Source organism: Pollachius pollachius (assembly GCF_949987615.1).
Source record: "Pollachius pollachius genome assembly, chromosome: 2".
NCBI lineage: Eukaryota > Metazoa > Chordata > Actinopteri > Gadiformes > Gadidae > Pollachius > Pollachius pollachius.
The window spans coordinates 28,431,100-28,447,279 of NC_136935.1; the positions used below are offsets into that span (position 1 = coordinate 28,431,100).

Genomic DNA, 16,180 nt, shown 5'->3' on the forward strand with positions numbered 1-16,180 from the left:
GTGTGTGTGTGTGTGTGTGTGTGTGTGTGTGTGTGTGTGTGTGTATGTGTTTGTGGATATGTGCGTGTGTGTGTGACCGTGGGTGTTTACTGTGTCCGTCTGCTTTACCAAGCAAGGATGAAGAATGAGGTGGTGGGGAGTCCAGGTGTTGGATGTAGACACCCATACACATGCATGTGTCATCATGCATGTCAAGGTCACGTTGTTAAAAAAGCAATTCTGTATAATTCCGTCGTGCTTGACACTGAAAATCAATCATTGCCAAACATTGCGGGGCGCCTTTTTGACAAGCTACCGACTTCTGTTTGGCCTCAAAACAAACAGATTGTATTTATTTGCTTACTCACACCAGGAAGAATACTGCTGGCGGTACTTTCAAACAGCCCTAGATTCTGTGGATTTAGGTTTGATGTTGTCTTTTGACTCTACTGGGACCTTTCCCATTTGTCGTGAACAAGGCAATTATTTTTGCAGAGCAGGCTCAACCGCGCTAATGATCTTACAGATGAGATAATTAAAGAGCTGTGCATTGTGATAGCTTCACTTACCCACTCACTCACTCACTCACTCACTCACTCACTCACTCACTCACTCACTCACTCACTCACTCATTCATTCACTCACCCACACACTCTCTGACTCACCCACTCTCTCACTCATTCACCCATTTACTCTCTCACGCATTCACTCACCCACTCACCCACCCACTTAATCACTCACTCACACACTCACTCACTCACCCACTCACTCACTCACTCACTCACTCACTCAATCACTCACTCACTCATACACACTTACACACTCTCTCACTCAAATACACACACTCACTCACCTGTGCCCTCCCTCGCCCTCTCACAATGCATGCACATGAATCCTCCAAACCGTTTGGTGTGGGGATGACAGCGTTGTTCCTGAAGGTGAAAGTGTGTGAACTGACCCGCTGTCCCTCAGGTGTAATGATCAGGCCCGCGGTTCCGCCTTTACTACAAACTATTTTTGTGTGTGTTTTCTGTGGATGGGAGGTCCAAGGCAGGGGCGGCAATATTGATCCAAGCTCAGAAATAGTAAGCATAGCCCAGAGCTAAAACAAAGCCGGCTGAGGCCGTCATGTCTTAATCCACCGTCCCACCGGAGGCAAGCAGCCAGCTGCTCAGGCCTGTGGACACTTGTCCTTCTCCGGGCCTGACCTATTTAGCACACCGCCGCATGTGCACACGTGCACACGTACAAACACACTCGCTCACAAGCACCGCAACCATACTAATAAACGTCCACACAGTGCGTGTGTAAAAAGAAACACTAATGATTTGCATCCACCTGGTGGGAATCTGTCTCCATTTCTCTCCAGCGCTCAATCAATCTCCATCGCTCCGTCCCGCCTGCGCGCTCATTATCTGCTGTTCTGCTCCGTCTCGAACCCGAGCCCGGCGCTGTGTTCACCAGGAGTTTTCAATGCGCTCCCAAAAAAGAAGCAAGTATTTAGGAATCGATTCTGCTCACTCCTGCTGTTGGTTATTAGAGCAGCGGAGATATCTGAGGTGGTTGTCTTCAACAACAGAACAAATAAGAAAATAAACAGCAGGAAAACAATTCCCTTAAGCGATTAGGTTAGTTTTGTTTGTAACAAAGAAAGGACAATAATAAAGATGTGTTTGTCTCATAAATTCTGTTATTAATTCCGATAAAGCTCAGAGCGGTAGCCTGAAATATCTTTCTCTTGCACACTTTCAATCCAATTCAGTGTGCAATATCGCCATGAATGGGACAAATACCGGCCAATTGCGAATGCATAAACAATATACAACAATCTATCCAAGTGAGAAAATAAACCGTCTAGACAAGGCAACATAAATGTGCATTCAATTGAAATGATTACATAGAATTATTACCATAGAAGCAACTAGTCACGTTATTGATTCTCTTCCCCTGCTGCCATGATTTCTGCCTGCTTGAATGTCAATTATCTGTTCAACCAAAAGAAGGTTATCGAGTTGTGTTCCCAGCGGCTTTCCGAGCTCATTTTAACTCATTAGTTCTGGTATTCTGTTTTTATTCACTACTTCAGTAATTGGCATTCTGTTGAAAACTCTTGTTTTACAACCATCTCTCAAAACATAAATCCCTACACTAGCGAGAAGCGCTGTTTTAAACATGTTGTAAATGTTCTACGCTTTTGAAAGAGCACACAGGGCAGCTGTGGTAAATACAAATATGTACATATATATATATATATATATATATATATATATACATATATGTAAAGAAGAATGAACAAAGGATCTGAAGATCCCTCCTGATATAGAAAACATCTGCATGTCTGCACACAGAGTAAATACTTGTGGGGACATTTGAATGGATGAGGAAATGTGTTTGTTCCAGTAAATCATGCCTCTCCTACAACCCCACCTCTCTCCGCCCTTTATTGGTGTTTCCTCCTGCATTCGCAGCACACATTGTGATTAGCACGGCGTTGTATCAGAGCTGATTCCTCCGTTTCGCTTCGTTCCGTTCCCAGGCCAATATGTTTTCATTAAATACGCTGTGCTTGCGGTGGAAACTTTCCAAGCCTCTCCAACACCGTGAGTGCACACATCCTTAGCATGGTTGGCCCGTGCTTTTAGCTCACCGCTGGTAGAGGTATCAGGGTGGGACAATGTTCCAACACCAAATCAGCGGAAGATCTTCCAATCAATATTAAATAAGGCTAATATCCTGAAAATAATATTGGTACTACTCATAACAAAGCCATGCACTCTCATAATAAATTATCCCACCTTCCTCATTTTAAGTTGTTTCTTTGTATTAGATTTGATTTATTCCTCCATTGTTATTCCATTGAGTTCATTTTTCTTTACCTTTTGGATCTGTTCTCCGATAGGTTCTCCCATGCCCTCCCCCCCCTGCCCATCATCCATCATTGACCAATCCCAGACCCCATCAAGCCATCCCAACGACAACCCATTGCCCCTGGACTCTGACGAAGAGGAGGAGGAGGAGGAGGAGGTGGATGAGTTGGACTATGCAGCTCGGTTGTACTTGCATGTAACTCATGGTAAATAAGTTCTTATTACTCATAGGTGCATCATGGGCATCTTGCCTTCTGAGTCGGCACAGACACTCGGAGGGGCTGGGGGGAGGTGCACAGCCTACGTTGTCATTGGACATACCTCACTTATTATTTCCCATTTGCATTTGAAAGATGGCTAGTATTCTGTCTTCATCCATTCTCAGGGCTAATCAGCAACAGCTGTTCATTGAGAGGAATAGGATGTAGAATGGAAAGACAGAAACACAGATAGAGAGATGTCTGTGTGTCTTTTGATCTTTTGATCCATCGAGTACCTATGGAGGTTTAATAATGTGCGTTGAACACTACTCAACCCCCTGTCAGGGTTTCTGAGAAACCGCTGGCTTTTCCTTCATCCTAGAGCTTGATCCTTAAAGGTGTCATTCCATCTGGGCTGTATATGGATGCAAGCAGTTCTCCTCGGCTAACAATATCTCAGTATATTAATTTCCGATCCAATGAAAAATAGATGTTAAGCTCTAATGTCATGTTTTTATTTATTCATTGAGAGGCAACGTAACAAAAGTGCTGTTCGATTTATCTGAGTAGGAGATAGCTCCGGCTGCATTTAAAGGCCAAGTCTGGACTTTCACATCATGATTTATTCATGTTATTTGTATTTTTCCGAAGTTTTTTTTGCAAGGGAATGCATCAATTTAACACTTATGTTGGTTTTGAATCAGCCAAGGATGTCTTGGGCTGTCTCTGTTTTTTCAGATCTGTTTTGGAGAGGAATGCTCGGTTTGAGTTTTGGAGGGTTCTGTTTGGATGAACAGTGTCAAGCGTAAAACAATAGACTCAGCGCACTCACCGGCTATTGAGGGAGCTGGCATTCATTAAAACACAAAATAATGGTCTGCTTTCTATAGATTGCCCTTCTGTACTCCTCTCAATATGTCACTCCTTCTTTACGGCTATCTGTGTGAAAGGTTACCGTAACTTAAGGTTTAATATAGTTCAAAATGAAAATAACTATATATCGTAACATAAGTATTCAACATTGGCTAATTAATACCCTTCTTGTCTCTTGAACAAATGAGATACCTCACAAGACAATCAATTCCTCCTCTCCCCGAGCGCAAACCTGCTGCACAGAGAGAGGAGGAGGCTCACCGCGGGCTGAGGAGCCCTGACGACGCCACAGCCATCACCGAGCAAACACAAAGAGTCAGGATGCATCTCTGCAAAGAGACAGCAGCGACGCCAGTCCCATCGACAGGCGCTCGCTCACTGCAAGCCAAAGGAACGGGGAGAGGGGGAGGCGAGAGAGAGACACTGGAGCCGAGCCAGCAGAAGGAGAGAAAACATGAAAAACACTTAGAGGCTTTTTACTTTGAGTCTAAGTAGGCAATTCTGCTCAACACCAGACCTAATCAATGTGGCTAGAGAGAGAGAGGTAGATAGAGAGAGGGGGAACGTCAAAGAGAGAGAGGTAGAGGAAGAGAAAGGTAGAGAGACAGAGAGAGAGAGAGAGAGGGGAAGAGAGCGAGAGAGAGAGAGAGAGACTCAGAGAGGATTCTTCTCACTAGTAGAACCAGATCAATGGAGGACACAGAGTAAGAGAGAGAAGGAAAGAAGAAAGAGAGAGAGACAAAACTGTCCTTAACACCAGAACTAATCGATATGTTATAGATGGAGGAAAGAAGATGTAGAGGAGGAGTCAGAGCAGCGAGTGTTCGATCAAGGACACATCTAGAGGGGAGATGGGGGGGAGGAGAGAGGGGAGAGCAAATTGTGATTATGGAGAAAGAGTGGAGAGGAAAATAGTCAATCATTGATTCTACTAATGAACTTCAGGCAGGTTGATTTGCACAAGCACACACACATGCACGCACACCACGCAATCACACACACACAACACACACACAGGCACGCACGCACGCACGCACGCACGCACGCACGCACGCACGCACACACACACACACACACACACTTGGCACAAATTCATGGGGACTATACAAGGTTACCTATGCACCCAGTCATTACATTTACATTTACCTTTGTTCGATTGAGACTGCATAATCAGATTAAGGTCGTACTCTGATTAAGGCATTTACATAATGATTACTGCCTGCTTACATGAATGCCATCAGAGTTTCCAACCGAGGTTGAATATCTCTACTTCAGCTGGTTTCACTTGACATGAACCTCTCATGAAGCAATCTCTCCTAATCGCATACATGATCCGCTACGGTGTTTACATGACAGTTGACAATTTGGTTGTCCTAATGCGTTACATGGGATTGTTAGTATGCAGGTGGATGTACTGAGAGGCTCAGCCCGTAGGGGGCAATTTCTACACATACTTGAGAGCTGGATACTCACCCATGGGCCAATCATAGTGTGAGGTTCTAAGAACAAATATAGATTTTTTCTTTTTGGGCCGTAATGAAAAGGACAATGACAACTGAGAGGGAACTGGGAATGGAGCTGGGGTAGCGGCAAGGCATGACGCCTCCATAGTTAGTGTACCAGTGGGTAGAACCTGTATTCTAACATAGAACTAACACCCCTGTTGGGAGGACCTCTCCTGGTTGGTTCTAGTCCAGGGAGATTGCACCAATGACGACATCATTTGTCAAACCAGTTAAAAGTTAGTTTTTGATCTGAGTGATGCAATTGTAATTCAAATTAAATACAAAACAGAAACTGATTCCGAGACTTCCTCAACTCGCTTCTGATTCTGCTGCTGTCGCTGTTCCTGAGTGTGTGAGGGGCATGCGTGTGGCAACACACATACACACACACACACACACACACACACACACACAAGCTCCAGGGGGAAGCCGGCATTGGTTTGATAAATGGATCATTTTCTATAGCGTTTGTTGTATTTGGGATAGGAGGGCTGGTTTATGGATCTTCGTGTACCTGTAATATGGTGATGGTAGAGGTATTTGCACAATTTGGAGGCTTTATTTATGCATATATCAGTAGCCACATTGTTAGGACGTTTAATCCGGTGCATATGTCTCTGTCTGTCTTCACCGTGCAGACGCAGACACAATGGAGTAGAGCCCCGTGTTTATGACGGGAGAGTCAGAGAACAGGGTGGCTATTTGTTTTGGTGCGGATGGGGAGGGGAGGGCTGGAATACGCCTCTAAGGAACGGTGGCAGGAGGAAATTAAGCTCCCCTGGTGTCTTTATTTTTAGTTATTGCTTGTGTAATTTCTCCAGCATTGTCTTCATACAGAGGTTGATGGACAGTTATGAATGCAAATATGAATGGAATATGGAAACTTCAGCTGGTACAGTCCAGAGACCCTCATGCGCTGATAAGGTGCTATCAAATAGAAAAGGTTGTACTTGAATCTACCTCAACTAGTCACTAATGGAAGTAACTTGCTGTGCATCTTGGTTAATTCAAAATAAACACTTTCCATTAGGGATCTACAAGTGTACCCCTTTCAGAAAACAACACAGGCATCAAACAAAGTTTTGCTCATAGTCTACCTATTCTAATAAACCCAACAACTACAAACAGACGTCAAAGATCGGATACCTGTTTCATTAAGTCTGTGTTGTGGGTTGAACTAAAAGCAGAAATGAGAAGAAACATCCAAATAGTGATTCATGAGCAGCTGTTGCTCTTATGAATCATACACTGAACCTATACCTGACTCCCAGCACGGACCACAGTGGGATGCACAGGTCTGAGTGGGAGACCGGTCCATAACTGGGCTACACTCGCACACACTCACACACACACATGCACACACACACACACACACACACACACACACACACACACACACACACACACACAGTCACACACATACACACACACGCACACACGCACACACACACACACACACACACACACACACACACACACACACACACACACACACACACACACACACACACACACACACACACAGACACACACAGACACACATACATGCACACACATGCACACACACAAAGACACACACACTCACACAAACACCCACACACATGCACACACACATGCACACACACTTGCACACAAACACACACATACATGCAAACGCACACACGCACACACAGATGTCCACACACACATGCACACACACACGCACAAACATGCACAGCCACAGCCACAGCCACACTCCCCCCCCTACACACACACACACACTTACAGACACACACAATTTAGGTTTTTTTGAGCGAGCCAAAACTTACACATGTGGGTTTGGAAAACGATGGAAAACTAAATGTGGACGGCACGTAGACATGACACCCATCCCTCTGTAGAGCCCACTGTATCTCTTTTTTTAATCAAAGTAGTCATAATATGAAGTATGGCTTTTCCTTTTACAGTGAGCCTCGTTAACCCTTCGTTCCCCTAGTCGTACACACTGTATCTTCCTTTGTGCTTCTCCAATCTCTCTCAGTTCGTGTGCTCCTTCCTCTTCCCTGTCTACTACATTCTGTTCCGTCATATATGTCTGTTGACTACCCCTCTATTTAACCGCTCTATCCCACTCACCCCTCCTCTCTCTCTCTCTCTCTCTCTCTCTCTCTCTCTCTCTCTCTCTCTTTCCCGTTCGCTCTCTCTCTCTGTCACTCTCTCTCTCTGTTTCTATTCAGTTCATTTGTATTGTCAGGTGCAGTGGCCATGAAAGCACCAATTTTACAGTACAGGAACTCCAATAACAGTTACTGTGATAGGGAGAGAGTGGGGTGAAGATGTGAACTAGAAGTGCAATGCAAAAGGGACTGACACGTTACAGCACACATTCCACCACACACATTTTCAGGACATTTTCCCAACGAAAATTAGCATGCCAGTTAAAAAAGGTAAACGTTTTAAGGAAAATATACGAATGTGAGACTGCAATGTATTTGATGTGCTTTTCTAAACTTACATGACATGTTAAAAAAAAGGTCCAGATCAGGGGCTAGTCAGTTGCAGGGCAGGGTCAGATCAGGTTCAGATCAGCTGCAAATCTGTTGCAGATCAGATGCAGATCAGGTGCAGATCAGGTTCAGATCAGGTTCAGATCAGGTGCAGATCAGGTTCAGATCAGGTGCAGATCAGCATCAGCTCAGGTGCAGATCCAGCGCTGATCAGGTGCAGGAGCGTGGCGAGGGAAGAGCCTGGCCACCCGGGTGCCACCCATCCTAGTTAATAGAATTTTATCTGGTCGATCAAAATAGAACAGAAAACGGTTGTATTTGAACTTCAAAAGGTAACACAAGATTCAATTTAATATTTATATTTGGCCTACTTTGTGTATGTAATTGTAATTGTTAAATGAGTGTTGTGGGCCGGTGCTAGGCTTCTGGATGAGTCTGGTAGGCCAGGGTGGGCCCTGCTCTTATGGTCGGTATTAAGGTAGATCTGGGTGGCTCACGTCTCTAGCCCAACAGGGTTAATGGCAGGGGTTCCCCTTGGTCAAATGTATCAGAAGGAAAATACTTTTTCTCCTTCCCTCTCTGATTCTCCATCTTGTCATTGTTTTCCTTCTCTCCTGCGTTCAATGTCAGTATGTTGTTCTTTTTCTATTTGTAAGAAGGCCATCCTGCAGTATTACTGAATTCTAAACAGTATAATGTTACCATTTTTAAATATGTTTTGATTGATGGCACGGGGAAAGTTATGGTACTGTACATGTACACATTTAATGAGTGTGAGGCAATCAGCTCAACATGTTGAAACCGAGTGTGTCTTCATAGATGCCATGTCTCTCCGTTGAGAGTAATTTAATCTACAACTCTTTGTCCTTCATGACAAACAGAATGGGCTGACAGATAGCTCCTTTGTTCATCTTGCCAGTACACCCCAACTATCAAAACAGACACAACCTGCAATTATGTACTTAATCTTGGTGCTGGTGTTTGTGGTTGGTCGGTGCAGCTCTCCCCTAGCCTGCCAATGTGTCTCCCTTCCCTCCCTTTCCCTCCGCCTCCTGCTCCCTCCCTCCCTGATGGGTGGTGGTTAAGCCAATGCAGAATGGCCTGCAGAAGTGCCCTAGAAAAGCCTCCTTCAGCCCGGGATAGATGCTGACCTTGCTGCCCTCCCCATATCGGAAAGATTTTTATGGACACGGAATGACTTTTCACGCTCCGAAAACCACACATCTCAAATTGTCTCCGATCCTCCCTTCCCCATTTTTATTTTTCTCCTTTTCCTTTCCCTTGCATTATTTCCTCCCTCCCACCCTCCATCTCTCTCTCTCTCTCTCTCTCTCTCTCTCTCTCTCTCTCTCTCTCTCTCTCTCTCTTTCTCTCTCTCCCCCCCTCTCTCTCTCGCTCTCTCTCTCTCCCTTTGTCTCTTTCTCTGTCTCTCTCGATCTCTCTTGATATCTCTCTCTCTTTATCTCAGTCTCTCTATCTATCTCGATCTCTTTTTCTCTCTGTCTCTCTCTCTGACTCTCTCTCTGTCACACCCTGTCTGTCTCTCCTTCTCACCCACTCTCTTTTCTCATCTAGTCTCCCTCATTATAGATTTGCCCGTGTACTCTTTCTCACCTCCTCTTCCCTCTCTCTCTCCAGCGCCTCCTCTTCCCTCTCTCTCTCCAGCACCTCCTCTTCCCTCTCTCTCTCCAGCACCTCCTCTTCCCTCTCTCTCTCCAGCACCTCCTCTTCCCTCTCTCTCTCCAGCACCTCCTCTTCCCTCTCTCTCTCCAGCGCCTCCTCTTCCCTCTCTCTCTCCAGCACCTCCTCTTCCCTCTCTCTCTCCAGCGCCTCCTCTTCCCTCTCTCTCTCCAGCACCTCCTCTTCCCTCTCTCTCTCCAGCACCTCCTCTTCCCTCTCTCTCTCCAGCGCCTCCTCTTCCCTCTCTCTCTCCAGCGCCTCCTCTTCCCTCTCTCTCTCCAGCGCCTCCTCTTCCCTCTCTCTCTCCAGCACCTCCTCTTCCCTCTCTCTCTCCAGCACCTCCTCTTCCCTCTCTCTCTCCAGCGCCTCCTCTTCCCTCTCTCTCCAGCGCCTCCTCTTCCCTCTCTCTCTCCAGCGCCTCCTCTTCCCTCTCTCTCTCCAGCACCTCCTCTTCCCTCTCTCTCTCCAGCGCCTCCTCTTCCCTCTCTCTCTCCAGCGCCTCCTCTTCCCTCTCTCTCTCCAGCGCCTCCTCTTCCCTCTCTCTCTCCAGCGCCTCCTCTTCCCTCTCTCTCTCCAGCACCTCCTCCTCACCTCCCCCATTTATTCTGCTGGTTTTAATTCTATATTGTCTAACTGAACGCTGTATGAAAACCCTTGAATATATTATCATGTTAATAACTTGATTAATCCTAGTAATGGTAACAACGTGTAATGTTTCTTTATTCAGTATTAACGATGGGCTGCTCTGCTCTCGGAGTGCGGGCTGTCACATGTGGTCAGCGTTGGGCCGCTCAGGATGTTATTTGGATAGTGGGTCCGTGGTCAGGGGGGGGGGGGGGGGGGGGGGGGGGGGGGGGGGGGGGGGGGGGGGCGGGTTCCTGTCAGCTCAGGGGCATTCTGCATTTGCATAATTATACATTCTGACATTATTTTCTTTGAGCGTAAAGGTATATGGATGCTATCCTGCCGTCCTCAATAATTGACTGTACGGTTTTGTATAAACAACATTCGTCCGCTGGTGGTATGGAGGAAAGTGGCCAATTAGGAGCAACTGTCTGGGCTGCGACGCAGCAGCCAGGCCTTTTAAAGCGTCTTTAGTCACTGCATTACCCTAGATATGTGCGCCAACGCACAGTGCATTAGACAGTCAATGTCCCATCCCCCAGCCGTAAGGTCACCAATGATTTGGCCTCATATTCTATTTTACATTTTTCTCTGGAAGTGGAAGTGCAACAAAATGTACAATGAGATAATATTGTTGCTAATGTTATGCATTACAATCAATTAAATACTGTACCTTTGCATGGGCCAGAGCCCATTAGGCACAGAGCTTAATACTGTTCTCTCACGGGGTCATTCCTAACATGCATTGTCAGTGTCATTATTTCAATGTCATTAAATAATAATTCAAGCAAATACCTTCCGGGAAGGGATGGATGGATATTCATTTTATATGTGCAATCCATCGACATGCAATTCCCATAATCCTAGGGAATTCCAATGAATCCCATATTCATTTTATATGTGCAATCCATCGACATGCAATTCTCATAATCCCAATCTCTCTCTCTCTCTCTCTCTCTCTCTCCAGAGAGAGAGAGAGAGAGAAAGAATGGGAGAGAGAGAGAGAGAGAGAGAGAGAGAGAGAGAGAGAGAGAGAGAGCGAGAGAGAGAGAAAGAGATTAGGTCTATACAATCAATTGGCAATATGCATGTCTACGGAAAGCACATATGAAATGAATATCCCAGGAGGTATTTGCTTGAATTGTTATTTAATGATATTGAAAAAATTACCCTGCACATTAGAAATTACCTGAGGATAGAATAAATACACAGTATTAATGCATTGTGCCTAATGGGTTCAAACCAAAAAAAAAAAAAATATATATATATATGTATATTTATATATGTATAGTTCTCTCTCTGTCTCTCTCTCTCTCTCTCTCTCTCTTTATTTTCCGTCTGAATTTGGACTGGTTCTTGTGCTGAAATTCTGATAATGGTACCATAGCTTACACATCAGTGAGACTGGACATTGACTGGAAGGCTTGCTGGAGTTCCTATACATTTCTTGGAATTAACTTATACTTGTGTATTCTGTGTGTATGTGTGTGTTTATCTTTGTGTGTGATGGATAGAGATTGTCTTTTAAAGTCTCCAGTTTCCAGCCCAAGATGCGTGGCCAACTCTGGCTGCTTTGGCTGTCAAATTCCACACTAAACTTTTCTAATAGGAGAGTTTGCCCAAGCCACCCTGAGGACCATATCCTGTCCTGGCCCTTTCCTCCCATCTCCTCCTCAGCTCCTCTCCGCCTCCCTTGTGCGGCTGTCACCTGTGTGGCCCCCTTATATCTCAGCCTTGTTCATTGTTGCTGCCTGTCACTCTGTCTCTTCCGAGATTCACCTCTCCATCTCCTCTCTTCTGTCTCGTCTCGTACCCTTACCTGCATTTCCTTTCATTGCATTTCATTTGCAGTTCCTTTGCCTCCTGCACCTGATCTATTGCTCCTTAGAGATCTGGCCATTGATGCAGTACATTGCCTCTCCGGTCCGTATGCCCTGCCTGTAATACTTACTTACTTCCTACTGTCTCACTCCCTCCATGCTGCGCACTTGGCTTGACAAGTACTCTTCTAGGCTTGTGTGCAAGTGTGTGCAAGTGTGTGTGTGTGTGTGTGTGTACACGTGTGTGTATCGATGTGTGAGCGTGTGTGCGGGTGTATGTATGTGTGCGTGTGTGCGCGCATGTGTGTGTGTGTGAAGGAGGGACGAGGTCCTTGGGATTTGCCTGACTGAGCCTTCATGTTAGAAAGCTGAAACTCTGGGGTTTTACAGAGTGTGTGTGCGTGTGTGTTCACTCTCCTCACTCATGAGATGTACCTCTGCTCTTCCCTTCAGTATGTTATGTCCTCCTGTCTGCATGGCTCTTGGCTCGGTGGGATTATGATTTGTGTTGTTTAGCTGTGTTAAACGACACAATGCAGAACTCAAGTGTCAACAAGATGAGACGAAGCAGATCGTGTTCCAAAGTGATTAGGGACGTTAGCAATCTGACACGCTCAGTCTGCAAAGTGACCGGGCAGACAGTGATTCACAACACTGAAACAACCCAGCATTTTGGAGACACGCAGTGACACTTCATATGCAACAAATAGTAAAATGATGTTCTGTAAGCAACCAATATTTTGAACAAAGACATTACCTCATCCTTTAAATGGGCGGGAACTTTAAAGAACTCTCAATTCTGGTGCATAACCTGATAATCAACACCACCTAATCAAACTCCTCTCCTCTTTTCATCCACAGATCAACCGTCCAATCACCATGGCTCAATGCTGCCTCCGGTCCCGCCCCCTCACCGCCAGCAGCCTTCGGTGACGGCCCTCAACCACTCCCTGAGCACCGCACACCACGCTGGCCACACCCTCAACTCCTCAAGGCACCTAGCCCCTCCCACTGGAAGCCCGGCCCCCACGGCCGGCCAATCACCAGCCGAGCTGCAGACCACGCCCCCCGAGAGCGTCCCGCTGCAAGACAGCTGGGTGCTTGGTAGCAATGTGCCTCTGGAGACAAGGTACTGTTTGACCCGCTGGTGCCCTCTGAACCTGCTGTTTGAAGTTTGTTTGGTCTTTGGTAGTTCCTTAAACATTGGCAATGCTTTACTGTAAGCTGCTGTGGGTAAGATTCAAGAGCTGTAAAGAGAGAGAGCGGGAGAGAGGAAGATATATAAAACACCCAATTAAAGTCCTCTCCCTCTGTGCTACCTCCCTCCCTATGTTTCTCGGCCAATGACAAGTTTCAAAACAAAAAAATTAAAGAATCTAAATCTAAGTTGTCTGATACCAGGGGCAGACGCAGTCACTCAAAACAGATCTTCTCATTTGACTCCCAAATAGCAGACGAGGATTAGTTTCCTACGGCAGCTTTCACATCATGTTAGAGTGTTAGTTGCAAAGTTAAATCAAAATACATTATCTTATTAGATAGTCACAAAAAAATACACATTAAAAGCATTTATTTAGAGGGGCTCAAAATGAGGAGCATTTTCTTTGTTGAGCGCAAAATGAGTAGACATTCAGTGCTTGGTTCTATGGCACTGGTGATTTAGATGTAGTGACTCACACGTGTGAGACACGTGTGCTGAACCTCTAAGCCTGCTCTGTAAGGAACGCTGCCAGGTTTCTATCCTGAGCTAGATGTATGGCGGGTCGGGCTGTGTGAGCAGAGAGGAACGGAGGTTCATGTACAGAGCCTGGTGTCACATCTCTAAAGGTAACCGTTGTTTGGTTTGGATCCCGATCAACTAGAATACGTGTACATAAATAACCGTAACACAGACCAACTCTAGGTGAGTGGGAGGGGGGGAGGTGGGGGGGTGCTCACACCTGGCACGTCCCCCTTAGAGCACTCAATAACTGCAACCAGGCCGGCCTACTTCTGCCTCCGTGAGCTCACGCAGCAGAGAAGTACGACGAACACATTGGGTTTATCCAGTGGAATGTAAAACCAAGTGATACTCTGCCTGGTGAACGGCATGCACCCTAAGGTTGGTAAGCATTCCCAGCCCTAAAGAGAAAAGCTTAGTCTAACACGGCAAGATGAAGACACATTCACACGATAAAGATTTGTTGAGGCAGACGACCACAACGGATTTAAAGCTAATGAAAGTGATGTTGGTCCTCCTTCTAACGATTGCTTTAAAACATATAGATCCAGCCGAGACTATGATGTTGTGCGCTCTGCTCTGTTGAAGTTTAGAGTGTTTTTGATCACTGCCGACTGGCGAGACTGCACTCGTGTGCAGACGGTTATCAGTGGAGGGACTGCTGAATGGGCATTTTCCTATGCCTGCTCTTAATGCTCCTTGATTTTATGTTCCAAAAAGGCTTTCTAAAAACTAACTCTGCCATCACACTAAAACAACACAAAACAAACCACTGATCAAAATAACGTTCTAGTCCCTTCCTTAGGACAGTGCATTGTACTCGTAATAATACTATTTTCCACATTATATTTACTGTTCAGGCAAAACGACAAAGCGAGTTTCGAATTGCAATGCGGTGGTGTGTATGCAGGGCTCCATAATCAATTGGAAACTATTGCTCTAGTTTGCAATCCTCCTCCTCCCTTGATCTAAAGACCTCATGGTTTGATCGTTGTGTGCACAGCCCAAAACACTGTTTCAAATGTTGGGGTCCAAAATAGACCTGATCTATTATATACCGCTGCATTCACAACTGTGGGCTGTGCTCCGCTAAGCAGCTGGATTCTGCAGATGTACAAACACAGATCTAGGTGCTTTTTGTAACTCAGGTTTTGGAATCTCACTTATTTTTTATTTAGGCGGGTCCCCTTTCTCCCCTTCAATACTTAGAACCCTTCCCGAGGTATCATTTTAAACCTTCCTATCCCGCTATTAACACATGCATATTGTTTGCCTCCTCTATATTCTCTTTCTCCTAGTAACTCCCCCGGGTCGCGCGGCCACTTTCCCCACCGCGGTGAAACGTGAACTTATTTCCCGCAGAGCGTTATGTCAAACTGACCGCTCGACTATTGTTCCGCCGCTCAGTGAGCAGCAATGCTCACAAAGTCGTGCACGCACACTCACACACTCGTGCACACACACACTCACAGAGCCAAACACACACAACCACACGCAACCACACACAAACTCATACACACACACACACTCACACACACACACCCACAGACATCCACACACTCACACACACACACCAGCACACACACACACACACACACACCCACACACCCACACACGTCCACACCCACACACCCACACACCCACACACCCACACACACACACACACACACACACACACACCCACACACCCACACACCCACACACCCACAGATCACTTAGTTTACCATGGGAACCTTGAACTTCCAATTCATCAGACTATTGGTAAAAAAAGATTCTATCATGCTTCCCTTCAGCGTTCCCCCCCTTCCTGTCCTGGCTCAAATGTTTCCCGTCCACCGTGGGGGGGGGGGGGGAGCGGCTAAGAGGGGAGCAGATGGAAAGCCAGAAAGTGAGAGACTGAGTGGTGAAGGCTTGGAGAAGAGATGGCCATCGGAGGCCAGGGGGAACGGGGGGACACGGTATATCTGGGAAACGGGAGAGGAAGCAGAATTAAGATTCAAAGATTGATTAGAGGAAGGCTAGGGCAAAAGGAGGCAGCGATAATGGCACTTCCAAACCACAGCACTTGAGCTCTGTGAGTGTGTGTGTGTGTGTGTGTGTGTGTGTGTGTGTGTGTGTGTGTGTGCGTGCGTGCGTGTGTGTGTGTGTGTGTGTGGATGTGTGTGTGTGTGTGGATGTGTGTGTGTGTGTGTGTGTGTGTGTGCGTGTGTGCGTGTGTGTGTGTGTGTGAGAGAGAGAGCGTGTGTGTGTGTGTGTATCAGTTTTGATCTGCCAAACCATGTCCCTGGTTTAAATTTACATTCTTGTAGAGGGCCAAAACACACACAAAGAAATCCTGAGTCCTGAGTATCAGTTTTCACAACTGAGGCCACCTCCAGTAGAAACACAGGCCATGTGTGTGTGTCTGTGTGAGAGTGTTTGTGTGT

At 46.1% G+C, this 16,180-nt stretch overlaps 1 protein-coding gene across 2 annotated transcripts in view; it reads left to right on the forward strand.

Annotated features, from left to right (window-relative positions):
• The window catches only part of tenm3 (teneurin transmembrane protein 3), a 138,229-nt gene that overhangs the window by 21,757 nt on the left and 100,292 nt on the right, over positions 1-16,180 (forward strand). The window contains exons 2-3 of one of the 2 annotated variants that reach the window (XM_079728929.1): positions 2,879-3,052; positions 12,896-13,163. In XM_079728929.1, the coding sequence (XP_079585055.1) occupies positions 2,887-3,052; positions 12,896-13,163 (434 nt within the window). In that variant the 5' untranslated portion in view covers positions 2,879-2,886. The remainder of the gene's footprint in view (positions 1-2,878; positions 3,053-12,895; positions 13,164-16,180) is intronic. The other variant, XM_079728930.1, reaches the window with a different exon arrangement.